At 45.5% G+C, this 15536-nt stretch overlaps 1 protein-coding gene across 5 annotated transcripts in view; it reads right to left on the bottom strand.

Annotated features, from left to right (window-relative positions):
- Positions 1–425: 425 nt before the first annotated feature.
- Positions 426–15536, bottom strand: part of Tmc5 (transmembrane channel-like gene family 5) — a 77789-nt gene continuing 62678 nt past the window's right edge. For 2 of the 5 annotated variants that reach the window (NM_001105252.1, NM_028930.3), the window contains 7 exons: positions 8901–8976; positions 8551–8684; positions 6171–6344; positions 4774–4852; positions 3232–3336; positions 2046–2088; positions 426–894 (listed from right to left, as the gene is read on the bottom strand). In NM_001105252.1, the coding sequence (NP_001098722.1) occupies positions 848–894; positions 2046–2088; positions 3232–3336; positions 4774–4852; positions 6171–6344; positions 8551–8684; positions 8901–8976 (658 nt within the window). In that variant the 3' untranslated portion in view covers positions 426–847. The remainder of the gene's footprint in view (positions 895–2045; positions 2089–3231; positions 3337–4773; positions 4853–6170; positions 6345–8550; positions 8685–8900; positions 8977–15536) is intronic. The other 3 variants (XM_006508253.3, XM_030243039.1, XM_011241924.3) reach the window with 2 other exon arrangements.

Genomic DNA, 15536 nt, shown 5'->3' with positions numbered 1-15536 from the left:
GAGCCATCCCTGGGCTGGTGATCCTGAGTTCTATAAGAAAGCAGGCCAAGCAAGCCATGAGGAGCAAGTCAGTAAGCAGCACCCTCCATGGTCTCTGCATCAGCTCCTGCTTGACATTTCAGCCCTGTTTGAGTTCCTGTCCCAACTTCCACCAATGATGGACTGTGTAAGTCCAATCTGGAAGTGTAAGCCACATAAACCTTTCCCTCCCCAACTTGCTTTTGGCCATGGTGTTTTATTGCAGCAACAGAAACCCTAACTAGGACATCCTCTGTTTCTAGTCCAACCCCAAGGCTTCTGTACTCAGTAAAGACAGAAAGTCCAGCCATAAAACCTTTCATTATACTTCAGCTTCAGATGACATGGGGCTATTTCTAGTTCAAAGTCACAACCAATCCAAGTTATACCATTCAGAGGCTTTGCATCCCAGACTGACGACCACATTTTTTATTCATTATGAACCATTAATATTAGCACCAGTTTCTAAACCATTGCCAGGTCTGGGAAGAGAGTCGTAAAGGCCCCACCACGCAGACATGTATTTCTTAAAGATAAAAATGCAACATTCCCAGGTTACCTCTTCCCAGATGTTTGTGGAATAATTTCAACATTTTAACAGTTTTAATAGGAAAGTTCCAAGTATTTTGTTTTGGAAGAAAAATCAGCAGTCCAGGTTGGAAATAAGGCATGCCCTCTTTCATGGAGCTGTTCGCACTGCGGATCCGATTCCTCGGGCTTGGATTCCACTCCCGAGAAGCTCCTGAGGCCCATCTGTCACGGAGGTGGTCTCATATGTACCTTCTTTTCCCTTTGACCAGCATCTTGCTTCCACAACACACAACAGTGATCAGGCTATGGGATTCTCCTCTTGTGCTGACCGCCTCAATCGCAGGTCTGGGTTGAACACAGGAAAGAGATGTCAATGCAGACACACACACACACACACACACACACACACACACACACACATACACACACACATACACACACACACACACACACACACACACACACATTGCCAGCTTAAGGGCTTCCCTCGGGGAGGCCAGGAAGACTCCAGCACTTCTCAAGCCTGCCTTCTCACCTTCCTTTTGAGTTTCTAGACTCTCCCCTTGACCTCCCATCACTGGCTGTTGTCAGTAAAGACTGTTTAAAAACGAAGTGCAGGATTGGAGGGGTGGCTCAGTGGAGAGAGTACTTGTTGTACAATCATGAGGATCAGAGTTTGGATCCCAGGACCCAGGTACCAAGCCAGGTATCCCACATGTGCCTGTAAACCCGGATCTCACAGGGAGAGACAGAAGCAGGGGCATCATTAGAGCTTGCTGACTCCCAGCCTAACTAAGAAGAAAATGCAAGCATCAGGATCAGAGAAAGAACCTGTCAAAAAGGAATAGGCAGAGAGTGATAGCAGACACTCAATTCCCTCTTCTGGTTTCCTTGCACACACACACACACAGGCACACACGCACGCACGCACGCACGCACGCACGCACATGCACATGCACACACAGAAATACATAACTAGTCTAAAAAAATGAGCAGGCTTGTTTGCCTTCCCCGTGGCCATTCCCTTTCTGGCAACAGACCCTGACTTGAGACACTGAGCTGTTTGTTCCCAGTTCCTGTGGTCTGTATGGTTGTATCAGCTGCACAGTCGCTGAGGCACGTGATTTGGGTATGGCTATAGGTAACGTCACATTTTCATAGTCAGAGCAATGGGTTTGTGGATGAACCCACCAGACCAAATGAAAGTGATGTGAAATTTCTAAATTCCCTGACTTTTTCCCACCAGATTGAACCTGAAAGGCTGTGATGTGTTGGTGATGCTATCTTGCCGTCATTACAAAGTGGCTCCTGTGTAAAGAGCTAACGTGTGACCTGAACAGACAGAAACAGAGTTCTAGTGACACCATGGGCTTCTCCGTTAGGCCAGAACAAAAGCAAAATCATCTGAGGTCAGGCTTGCAGTTGAAGAGTGACAGCACACCCTCCACCTTGGGCTAAGTCACTGGGTCTCTGTCTGGGGTAGTTCTGGCACTCACCAGGAGCAGCACCAAGTTCCTCCAAATGCAAAGGAATTTGTGGCTGAAAATAAAGAAAACAGACAGCCATGTCACTGGAGGAGGAATGCAAACATTAAGATCGTTGCACAGATGGTACAATCTGTGAGCCTGCCATTATTTTAAAATGAAGGGGCTATGGTTGAGACAAGGCGTCAACTACAGAAATGTCCAATATGTTTAGATTTAGCAACAGAAACTGCATTCATCCCACAGATATTTACTGAGCATTTATGACATGCCAGCTAATATATTAAAACCTTGGGTCATTTGAGATGGGCAATGCTGACAATATTAATTTACACTGGTAGTAAATTATGTTGTCAACATTTTGAGTTGAGGAGGGTTCACCTTTTATGGGTACATTCCAGGACATCAATGGAAATTGGCAAAAAAAAAAAAAACTTTTTATGAGTTTGATACAAGGATATCTATTAACAACATGTTATGGGGGCAGATGTACATGTCTGTGGGTACATAAAGCACTTTTAACAAATAGGTCTAGGGGTGTGTCTCAGACCACTTGCTGGCATGCACAAGGCCAGCACCACAAAGTTACAGTTTTTCATACAATGTTTCATTCCATACCTGTTTTTAGTACTTAAAATGCCCCCAGACAACTCAAGTGCCCAAACATGTCCAGAATGCAGTGTGCAGTGAGGGGAAAGCTATAATACCATTTGGATATCAGGCTGTGATTATAAAAATATAAAATCCGTACTTTATACTCCATTCATCTAAGTCTTGGTAGACAAAGGTGTGATTGCTGATGCCCCGGTAACGATCTGGAAGAATGTGCACTAAAGGGCTAACTATTGAGTGGGACACTCTCAGTATTCCTGGGATTTAAAACAAGTGTGAACTCCATGAGAGCAGAACACGCTTCAGCACACAGTGACCCATAACCTGGGCTATATATATTTAATTAAGAGCACAGAAATGCTTAAGGCAGAAAATGAGGGGCCCTACACAGGCAGAATGGAACAGTCCTATAATCCCAGATCTCAAGAGGCTAGAACAGGAGCTAGCCTGGGCTATATTGCAAGAGAGTCTCTTACACAGAAACAAACACGCCCTCATCCCTCCCACCCCCGAGTTTGGTGTCTGCTCTCCAATACACTTGTCACAAGGATGCAGGTGTGTGTCCCCAGGACAGCTGTGGCCTCACCTCCACCTCTCTCCTTTCCAGGTCAAGGGCACTGGGGTTGACTCTCTTCTCCATATCCTGTAGTTTGGTCAATTTCTCTATCAGGAACATCTTATCTTTGCCCTCCTGCCAAGAAGAAAAATTAAGAGTAAAGCATGGAAACCGTGTGCTTGTGCGAGGTGAAGAAGGTATGAATAAAAAGGGGTCCATAAGCCAGAAGGAAGTGGCCACCATGCTTCTGATGAGAGAAGTTATCTGTGTTGGCTGAGATCTGTGATTCAACACTTCAAAGAGAAACAGGGAATATTCCTTCCCCCAGGAAGCTGGAATCACTTTCCTGTGAGCCCTAAAGCAGGAAGGCATGAACTATTTCCTCCTGTGTGGGGAGCCAGGTAAGCACATTTGTCTCCTCTATGCAGGCTCTGACATCCCAGCCTCACACAGGCAGGTCACCCCAACTTCCCAGAGGCACGATTGTCCCAGCTTCATACAGGCATAGGCACCCCAACTGCATACCTGTTTCTCCACTGATTTTTAACATCCTGCTTGTAACAATTACCCGAACAACCTTAACCATGTAAGTGCCATTCACACTAATTAATATTCCTGTGGCCTCTGCTTCAAGATCACATTCTATTTCCCTCCTTGCTTCTACATTCACCCACTGGACTTGCCCCAGAAGGAAGGGCTGCCCCTGGGAATGATAATCTCAGGTGGTTGCTAAACCATCAGGAGTGCCACCTAACCAGCAGAAGTGGGCTTCTGGGGGGGGGTGGATCTTGGAGGTGACACCTGCTTCTGCTTCTAGCCCAACTTCTCTGCCTCCTGATCTGCCAACATGTAAGGGGTCTCTGCCACATGCTCCTGCCATCATGAACTTTCCCTGCCATGATAGACAGAAACTGTGAGCCAACATAAATACATCCTCCTCTAGCTGCTTCTTGTTGAGTATTGTGTCACAGTGATGAGAGAGGTAGTTAACACACACACACATGCACACATACACACACACATATGTATATATATATATGTATGTATATATATGAAATAAGAGCAGGGAAGAAATGAGAGTATATAAATGCCAATGGTGGCTGAAGCCACAGCTCCATCAGTGAAATGCTCACAAATGGGTCTGATCACTAGGACCTATACAAAGAAGACAAGCATGGTGGTATGTGCTTCTAATTCCAGCAGGGAGGAAGTGAAGGCAGGCAGTTCCCTGGGATTAACTGACCAGCCTGCTTGTCCTTCTTGGCAAGTTCCAGGCCAATGAGAGACCTTGTCTTCTTTTGTTTTAAATGTGGACAGAGTCTGAGGAATGACACTCAAGGTTGTCCTCTGTGCACACATGACACACATGTGCATACACAGATCTGTGTACCTGCACACACAAGAACATACATGCACACACATACAGGGGGATGATGACTTGGAGATTCATTGTACTATTTATTCTCTCTGTCTTGGAATATGTTTGGGGATGTCTACTATACTCTTGACAGAGGAGGGAGAGGGAGGGAGGAGGTATTACAGGACAGGGGACTGGGGGACGGAGAGTCTTACATTAATGATCTGTTCATGGAGCAATCGAATCATGACCTTCCTCCCCTCTGTGATCTGCCAGTAAAGATAGGTGATGATTCTGCAAGAGAAGAAATGACAGACACTGCTGACAGTGCTTTGAAACTCCATGTTTTAGTGGGGTACAGAAGGATGGGAATATTTCCTTGCAAATGGGTTTTGACCCAAAGGGAGACAGCAGCAGGGCCTGTGAAGGAGAAGCGCTGCAGAGGCAGCAGGTCTGGAGGCCAGTTTACCATTCTAAAGTGTCAGGCACAGCTGCTGCTGCGGTGTACGGGGAGGGAGCATCATGGAGAGCCAGGAGTTTCTGCCTCCACTATCAGGCTGCGCAGCATGGAGCCTGTATCAGCATCCAGCCTATCACTGACTTATTGCCCTCATCAGCAAAGCACAGATACTGTTCTATAATCCAAGGCTGGCTCTAAGGGTCTGAGCCCTGGAGTCCTGTGTCTCTTGACAAGGAGCAGCCCTGTCTTGTGTCATGGGGGCTAAGCTGCAGCAAGGAGGCCAACTAGCTCTTCCATACAGGAAAGTGAACCCAGTGTGTATGACTCTTCATAAGAAGTCAGAAATGGATAGTTTTAAAAGTTAAAATATAAAACCCCTAAATGTCAACAAAGCCTGGGCCAGTTTTATATCTTGCAGCCTCCAAAGGAAAATTTCTGAGAATTATCACACATTTTCATTTTTTTAAATTTTATTTTGATATTCTTTGGGTTGTTTGTTTGTTTGTTTGTTTGTTTTCCGGTACTGAGGATTAAATCCTGGCTCTTGCACGTGTTAGGCTCATGTCCTATTACTGAGCTATATCTCCAGCACAAAGGGAGAAAGTAAGTATATTATCTTTATAGAGCATACAAAAAAAGCTTAGATATGAAACTATTAAATGCGGCTAGAGAGATGGCTCAGTGGTTAAGAGCACTGACTGCTCTTCCAGAGGTCTTTAGTTCAATTCCCAGAAACCACATGGTAGCTCACAACCATCTATAACCTGATGCCCTCTTCTGGTGTGTCTGAAGACAGCAACAGTGAACTTATATAATAATAATAAAAAATAAATAAATAAATAAATAAATGTTAAAATTGCATATTAAACATTAATATTTAAACACTAAATAGTTATATAATATGCATATCTAAAGTGAGCATTTATTTAATAATATAATATTTATTATATTAAAAATTAAAAAATATTAAATGACATTTTACAGAAAACTATTCAAGGGAAGAGTTGAGACCATCCTGGCCTCACTGCTCTGCACACCTTTCTTTGTGTCCCAAATGAACATCCCTAGGACCACTGTCATCTCATGTCAACAAAGGGTTCCCAAGAACCCTTATCTTCTCCTCCCTCTCGCTTCCCGAGGAACCCCACTTACAGCACAATGAGGGTGAGGATGAAGAAGAAGTGCACACTTCCAATGAGATTCTGGTAGATCCAGACGACCCACAGGTAGCCAGGCCTGCGGCTCAGAGTGTCAATCCAGCTGTAGATGGATTGGATGAAGGAAGGCAGACCTCGGAACGGGCCACAGTCAGCCGAAGGTTTCAGTCTGAAGACAAAACCAGAAAACCACCTGCTGCCTGAGACTCTGATGCAGGTGTCTGAAATGCAGGTGCATTTCACAATCTAGGAGTCCCTCCTGGGCTTGGGCTCTAGACACAGAAAATCTTGCCTGCTCTCCCCACACTCTACTTCCATGGAAAGTTATGTGCCACGTGAGGACAGAGCAGTGGTATCACCCGCCACAGTGGCCAATCCAGACTCCAGGCAATGGTCTAGCAGTATCTTGGGAGCAATCAGAGGGATTTTCTTGGCAATGAGATTTAAGACCCACCAAGCGGGAAGCCTGTTAGCTATGGAAGCCACGTGTGACCTTGTGTTCAGGTACTGTCAGCTGTTACACATGAGTAGAAACTGGAAGGTTAAGAAGGTGTGTGTGTGTGTGTGTGTGTGTGTGTGTGTGTGTGTGTGTGTGTAGATAGCACAGTGGTTAAGAGCACTAACTACTTTTACAGAGGTCCTGAGTTAAATTCCCAGCAACCACAGACTCACAACCATCTGTAATGGGATCCAATGCTTTCTTCTAGTGTGTCTGAAGACAACGACTGTGTGCTCATATACATAAAATAAAAAAATACATCTTTTTTTTTTTTGAAGGAGAGGGTGGGGACTAGATATAACAAAAGAAGTGAGGATTGGGACAGAATAAGTGACTCAGAGGTTCAGAACACTTGTAACTATTGCAGAGGATCAGGGTTCAGTTCCCAACACTCACATAGTGTCTCAAAACCATCTATAGCAGTTCCAGAAAATCGGAGGTTCTCTGCAGGCACCAGGCAAACACATGGTGCACATACATGCAGTAAAGCTCTTATAGGTAAACTGTGAACCATGGGATGATGGACGGAAAGGTGGGCCTCAGAAAGGAAAGGGGTAAGGCACCAGCAGCAGCCAGGGGTGTCTAGGATGCTTTAGAGTTGACCTCGGAGCTGAGACTCAGCTTCGGAGAGAGGACCCTGACCATATGGAGAGGGACTCTTTGGGTCTAGAAATGGAGCGGGAGCTTTGGGGCTGCAGTGAGATGGTGCCCAAGGGAGAAGCCAGCTCAGCCAGGATCTCTGGTTCACTTTAGTCAAGTTTCCCTCTCATTGTGGAAGAAGTGGCCTCTCCCAGTTTGGGAAGCTTGAACACTTGGCATAAATGAGAAATGAGGACATGACTCCTAAATATGGTGTAGGATGTACAGAATAAATCCAGTGTAGGATGTGTTCCCTCCCTTGGCCACTGTATGTGCGAACTACCCCAGGAACATGAACTGAGCTCTGTATTAAGCCCTGTTTCTACTCTGATGTTTACCATCTGAGAGTCTTACTGACCCTGGGGAGGCTTCCTTTTCCAGGGCTAGCCTAGGAAGCATGACTTCTTATGAAGACAAATACCCCCAAATAGCCGGCAGCATAGCCACCTCTTTTGACAGGGCTTTTATTGTTGGAGCATGTTCCTAGGATCCAGTCACCCCATGGCCAGGATCTCAATGACCTATAATAGCCCCCAAGGCTATAGACCCTTCTAAAAAGACCCAAAGTGGCCATCCCTAGCCTTGCTACCTTGCCTCATCTCTGCCTTCCCCTAGAAACAGCAGTAAAGGCTCTTGTCCATCAGTCCACCTCCCTCCTGACTACCTCTGCCTTTTCCTCATGTGGCCCTGCATAGCATGGAGAGCCTTCCCTTCTTGGGAACTGTGAATAACAAACTGATTTCAGTGGTGTACTGGCTAGTTTTGTGTCAACTTGACACAGCTGGGGTTATCACAGAGAAAGGAGCTTCAGTTGAGAAAATGCCTCCATGAGATCCAACTGTAAGGCATTTTCTCAATTAGTGATCAAGGGGGAAAGGCCCCTTGTGGGTGGGACCATCTCTGGGCTGGTAGTCTTGGGTTCTATAAGAGAGCAGGCTGAGCAAGCCAGGGGAGGCAAGCCAGTAAAGAACATCCCTCCATGGTCTCTACATCAGCTCCTGCTTCCTGACCCGCTTGAGTTCCAGTCCTGGCTTCCTTGGTGATGAACAGCAGTATGGAAGTGTAAGCCGAATAAACCCTTTCCTCCCCAACTTGTTTCTTGGTCATGATGTTTGTGCAGGAATAGAAACCCTGACTAAGACAAGCGGTAACTGTCTTCCTATCTGGATGATAAAACCCATGTTTAAAAGCAGACATCTATCCACCCCATCACTAAAACCTGAGCCTAGGTCCCTACCTCCAGATGGTGATAGCCAGGGTGCACAGCACTCCCGTGAAGGATGGGAAGAAGAGCAAGAAAATGAAGAAAGTTATCATCTGTGAGGCCCGCCAGGCCTTGCTTGGGGGCTGGAAGTTCATCATCAGGCTGACCTGAGGAGAGAAACAGAACTCCTACCACCTGCGGCCAACTGCAGTCCTTAGGACCCCACCAAGGGCCAGCTCTCCCACCATCTACTTACAGCCTCCCAGTTTTTGGCTTCCTGATCCCTCCCCACAGCCCTTTCCCAGCTGGGATCTCCCCCAAACTCCCACCAAGTCATAAGTTATCAAAGGAACGTAATTGGTTGCAATGTGGGTCCAACTCACGTTTTTGACATAGAACATAATGAAGAGAGTGATCATTTGGATAAAAGGCAGCAAAGGGCAGAAGAAAATTCCAAGCCTGCGAGAAAAACAGGAGTGTCAGAGACCTGGGGAAACACGAGGAGAACAGGGTGCAGAGACAAGGGAAAAAATCGTGTCACCCTAAAATTCATATATGAAGACCTAACACATACACATACACACACCCCACAGTACTGGATTTAAAGGCAGAGTTGTTCAAATAGGAATTACGTTAGAATGTGGTAGGCTCATGGTCACTATGGTAGACTTTAATTCAATATGAGTGATGTCCTTAAGAGAAGCGAGTGGGACACAAACAAGGTGGAAACGTGTCTGAAGACACAGGGAAGGGGAGGGCAGCTATAAGCTAGAGAGAGAGGCATGGGGCAAATCCTGACTCGTGGGCTTGGGAAGGAGCCACTTGCCAACACTGTGACTGTGGTACTTCATCATGGTAAGTGTTCCTTTTGATGTGTAGTGTCATAGGAGACTAATGCAGAGGGGGGGGGGGATATTTGAATAACAGCAGACCAGAGATGTCCCACCATGCCTGCTCCCTCCTCAGATCTGGGAAGGCTTTGCAGAGACAAAGCGAGAACATCCCTCTTCCCCAGCCACTAAACCATCAGAGGCCCTTCAATGTGCCCTAATCTAGTGTGTCTCAAATGTGAGGTCGTCCTTCCCATGTATGGCCCCCATCCTTTCCATGGCACACGAGAAGGCCTGCCGTGATAGACAATCAAGTGCACTCAGTTACAGGTCAGAAAGTCTTTTGCTTTCTGACTCTCTTGCAGTATTCCCAAGGAAGCTTGGTGCCAGGATGGCTTTAACGCCCCACACCTGCCGATCCATATACTTTAAAAAATTTTAAATTTTTATCTGTGTGTATAGCATATGTGTGTGTGTGTGTGTGCAATGAATGCACACATATGTGTGCAGAATCAAAGAAGGACATTGGGTGTCCTCCCCATCACTCTTCATCTTACTCTTTTGAGATGGGGGGAGGGGCGTCTCCCACCAAACCTGGGCCTAGGTTGGTGGCCAGCAATATCCCTAACAATCTTCCTGTCTCCCTGCACACGTGCCGTAATGGCTTATGTGTGGCTGCTGCGATGTGAACTCAGGTTCTTATGCCTACATAGCAAAGGCATTCTTACCCACTGGAGCACTTCCTCCACCTGCACACCCAATAGCAACAGTCTCGGAAGACAGGAACATACAGCCAGGGTCTAAGGACTGTTTGGGACAGGGTTGCTTCAATGTTCCCAATAACTTATGACTTATACAACCTGGCACTAGTTTTCCATTTATGATAGCAAAGTAAAGATGGTTTAAAATATATTTGAGTAGTTTCTTGGCTTGTATGGGTATTTGAGTGAAACACATATCTAAAGATTCAAAGCTAACGTGGAGGGGGACATTCAAGGAGAGGGAGGTAAAAAGTAGCGATGTAAAGGGGGAAAGGAGATTAATGAACCAAGAAAGGTTAAATGTGGTACGGTATGGGAGGGCAAGGGAGAGGCAGGAGCAAGGAGAGCAATGTCTAAAATAAAGACCTGAGAAAGTCTTCTGAAAGATGACCACAGAAGAAGCTTGTAAGCTATAAGCATACGCATGTATAAAAAGAGTTGAAATGGAGTTACCTTGTAATGCGGTGACAATGCCTCTACTAGACACCACAAAACAACAAATAACCCCCCATGCTAGGAATGGGTTGCCTCTATTGGAGTCTTGACCAGTGGGGTCCCATAGACACCCCCCATAGTAAGGATTATTGCCAATGCTCTGGTCGCTTCCCCGGGATTGGTGGTTAGATCCTGTTGCTGAAGACATCACAGGACACGGAGAGATGGAGCTGGTGCTCGTCTGCAAGCTTTATGCTTGCTGCTAATGTTCCCAGTGCTAGAAGGTGCTATGCAGGCTCCCGAGGAAGAAAAGTCATCACCGGTCTCACCCAATTGTGGGCCCTGGAAGCTACAGTCATGACTGGCCTGGCATGCGTGTGTATGCCCATTGGTGCAGTAGTGGCACAACTGTTAGAGAAGTAACCAACCACTCACTGCTTGGACTTCAGGTCTGCCCACAAAGTGAAACTCATCGCTTGGAGCTTCCATTTGGGGCTAAGAGCATGTGACTAGACAGATCATAGCTCTGACTACTATTACTCTGATAAATGGGCAGAGTGTTAAGCTGAGTCCTAATGATTTACTGTTATGCCCGTAATCAGGGCATCGCTCAAATCTCAGCAGAGAAACTGCTGTTTGCAGTTATTGTGATTAACAGAGTCCCACAACTGGTCAAGGTGCAGAGAAAAAGAGACTTCAGAGTTTTTAACTCTATATGGGACATCTGTATCCCACACCCCTTTCTTCCAAGGCTCATGGGTAATTGTGGTAAGATGCATAGAAAGGCTATAAGAGCCAGGGACAGTAGATTGCTTCAATGAAATAGGGTTTTTGGACACATCAGGGCAGGCAGTTGCACATCTGAACTCACAGCACTTGTGACACACACAAGACCTGCACAAGCTCAAGCCAGACAAAAATCTCAGCCTGAAGAAGGGAAGTGGAAATAAAGTCCCACTCTTAGCTTGGGGGAGCTAGTGGAAATGGATAACTACCAGGAAATGGAAAGTCAACTTTTTAAAAAGGGTGTGGCCCCTACTAGGTCTAACATGCTCCACTGCTTGGCCACACATGCAAGGATGTATAGGCAGTCTTAGGACTGGACAGGTTTTGTTTTTTTGTTTTTGTTTTTGTTTTTTTTTTTAGAAAAATTAACAACGCAAAGGTAGGTATGGAATGGGGTTTGAGTCCGAGGGAGTATGGAGGAGGAAAGTGAATATTATCAAGATACAATATATGAAATTCTCAAAGAATTAATACAACTTTTATGCATTCTGTGGATTTGAGTAAATATTTTGTGGATTTGAGTAAAAAGAAGCAATGTATTTAAAAGAAAATATTAAGTAGATGATGGTTCAGTGATGTGCAGGCGTGCTAACAAGCTGGTAGGTGGCAGTGCTGTGCGGAGGCTGAGGCTGAGGCTGGGAAGCAAGTCTCCTTACCTCGGCCATCATGCCCAACAAACTCGCCTTGGTTATCACACTGTTTAAAAATTCAGCATTAAAGACGGTTTTCACAGTTGGGGGCTATAACTCAGAAGTAGAGCCTTGCCTGGTAAGCACAAGGCCCTGGGCTTGATCTCGGTATTGAGAGGAAAAAAATGGGGTGGGAGGGGGATGGGGAGGATACCCTAAAATCTAAAAAGACTAAATCTGTAATTTGTACGGAGAAAGAAAAAAAATACCATTTTCCAACTGTGCTTATCAATAGGCAGCTCAAAAAAATTCCAGAAAGTAGAATGGCGGAGTCCATGCATGCTGGCACACACCTTTAGTCCCAGCACTAGGGAGGCAGAGACAGGTGGATCTCTGTGAGTTCAAGAACAGCCTGGTCTACACAGTGAGTTCCAGGTCAGCCGGGCTACAAAATGAGACACTGTCTCAATCAATCAATCAATCAACCATAATGGCCAGTGTGTGTGTGTGTGTGTGTGTGTGTGTGTGTGTGTGTGTGTGTGTACATGGCTACATGTTGGGGATGTAAGTGTGTATGGACATAGGGCACACATGTAGAGATCAGAGGTCAACTTCAGGCCTTGTCCTTAGACATCCTCTACCTTCTGTCAAGGCAAGCTCTCTCATTTGCTAATTTTAAATGTAACACTCCTTGCCACTTACATTTTTTTGGGGGTATCTTCAAAGGGTTGGCAGTTGGAAAGCCCATTTTTACCCAGGTTCGTAATTTACCACCATTACTATTTTTTCAGTAGAGATTTTTAAAAACTTTATTATTATTATTATTATTATTATTATTATTAAATCTGTTATTCCAGGAATCGTAAGCTCCATCAGCACAGGCCCCTCCCCTTCCTCTCCCTCTTCTGACAGAGCAGGCTGGTGCCTCACATGAACTTAGGTATCTTTCTCTTTGAGTTCTTTCTTTCCTTTTCTTCCTTTTTTTTTTTTTAAATCCATTTCAGGAAACCCCTTCTTCTCTCAGAGTGCTTAACATGTTCAACATATAAAGAAGCCTACCCTTGTTTTTTTTTTTTTGACAACGGTGCCAACTGCATGTTGGGCAACCTTCAGGTACTCTCGGTTTTACTGTGATAACATTTATGGGGTGAAAAGTACATGTGAGTAGCTCTAGCTGTCATCTTGACATAGCCTAGAGTTATCTGAGAGGCAAGCCTCAATTAAAGTTTGGCCTGCAGGTACGTCTGTGTGGGATTGTCTTGACTGATAACTGATGCAAGAGGGCCCAGCCCACTGTAGGCGGTACCATCCTTAGGCAGGTGGTCTTGGGCTGTCTAAGAAAGGTAGCTATGATGATCCTTAACAACAATCTATGTGTCCTTAACAGACAAACATTTATCCGTATAGCCACAGGTAAGTGTAGTTTTTGCCCTTCTTCAAAGAAACTTCTCTTTGCAGCACATGGAGATTGCTACAGAAAGTCACAACCAATCAAACTGCAGAGTCGTGGAACCCAGTTCCAATAGATATGTCCATAAAACACTCACACACCTAAGGCTCTGGCTATGCTGCAGAAAAGTGGGAGAAAGATGATAAGAGCCAAAGGATCAGAGAGTGAGCTGTGATGTTGTGTCTCCCAGTAATGTCAGAAGCTACACTCATAGATTGGACCACACAAAACTCTGGTATTGACTCCATCATGTTAAAATAATAAGTAAGGAAAGACTCTCGGGCTGCTGTAAGGTTTCTAAGTGTGCCTGTGTGAGAGGAGGGATGCCAGCGGCTAGGAGGGCTATCTCAGTGCTGAACCACTTGGCTATCGTGCATCAGGGCCTGGATTTGATCCTCAGCCCTACCACAGAAACAGAGCAGAATGAAAGAAAGTCCATGATCTGGCCATCCTGACTGTCCTTAAAAACGTAATCCAGGGAGGGAGGCAGAGGAGAGAGGGACAGAAGGAAGAATGGAGTGGGGGCGGGGGGGGGGGAGGGGAGAAAGGGCCTTTAGAACAGGGATAAGAAACAAGTAGTCCTCTACCTTCATTCTCTCTGTGGAGATTTGAGTGCAGTTAAGTTTTCTACTGTGAGAGAGGAGGGTAAGTTCACTGAAAAAAGACAAACCAATACTGGGGACACTGGGGACACAAGAGTGGAGTTTGGGCCACATCAGAAATACTGTAGTTCAAGGCCAGATCTTTAAAGAAAATTCCGTATGAAATCTTCTGTGTTTTAAGTATTGGTGATTGTACTGGGCATGGTGGGAGGCAGGGGAGGTGTATCTCTGTGAGTTCCAGGCTAGCCTGGTCTACATAGTGAGTTCTGGGTCAGCCATAGCTACATAGTGCTATCATGCTTTAAGCTGCCTCAAGCAAGCAAGCAAGCAAAGAAGCAAGCAAACAAACAACAAACTACACACACACACACACACACACACACACACACACACACGCACACGCACACACACACGCACACGCAAATGCACACTCACATGCACACGCACGGGACTGGAGAGATGGCTCAGTGATTAAGAATATTGACTGCTCTTTCAGAGGACCCAGGTTCAATTCCCAGCACCTATTTGGCTGCTGATAACTATCTAATTGCAGTTCCAGGGCATCTGATGATCTCTTCTGCCCTCTGCATGCAATGCGCACACATGGCATACATACATCCAGGAAAAACACCCATATACATAACATAAAATTAAGAGTATTGGCAACTGACTTACTAATTTGGAACACTATGACAAAACACCTTTAGCTGATTAACTTTAGAACAACATAGGTTTATTGCTCAAAATTTGAGGGGCCCAAAGTCCAAGACTGAGGGGCTGGTAAGATTCAGTGTCCAGTGCAGCTCACTTCCTGGTTCATGGATGGAGCCTTCTCACTATCCTCACATGATAGAAGGATACAGAAGCCTCTCTTGGCCCTCTTTTATAAGGGCCTATTAATGGTGGCTCCACTTTAAGGCTAAATCTTCCTCTAATACTATTACATTGGCAATTCTGTTTCAGCATAAGAATTACATAGAGCTGGGAACACAGCATAATTGGTAAAGTGCCCATCTGGTAAGTAAGTAAGCGAGTAAGTATAAGTTCGAGCCCTAGAAGCTATATTTAAAAAGCCAAGCATGGTAGCATGTGATATAATGCTAGACCTGAATAGGCAGAGATGAAGGCTCCAAAGGGTTCTCTTGACTGCCTAGCCTACTGGGTGAGTTCCAGTGAAAGACCCTATCTAAAACAATTTTTTTAAAATGAGTGGACAGTTTGTGAGGCACAACAAGATTTTTCTCTGGTCTCCACATGTGTGCACACATACATGTATCTACACACATATGAACAAGCTCGCACTCATGTATACAAACACACACACAATTTTAGGGAGAGACAGCTGTTCAACACTATAGGGAGTAATCCAGAGTTTTAGAAAAAGCACTGTGGCAGTGGTAAAAGGGAAAGGTGTGATAGGGGAGGGTGTGATGAGGGGGAGGGTGTGATGAGGGGGAGGGTGTGATGGAGGGAGAGTGTGATGGAGGGAGGGTGTGATGGGGGAGGGTGTGATGGGGGAGGGTTGA

Source organism: Mus musculus, chromosome 7, assembly GCF_000001635.26.
Source record: "Mus musculus strain C57BL/6J chromosome 7, GRCm38.p6 C57BL/6J".
In the NCBI taxonomy this organism is placed as follows: domain Eukaryota; kingdom Metazoa; phylum Chordata; class Mammalia; order Rodentia; family Muridae; genus Mus; species Mus musculus.
This window is presented reverse-complemented; position numbering and strand designations above follow the sequence as displayed.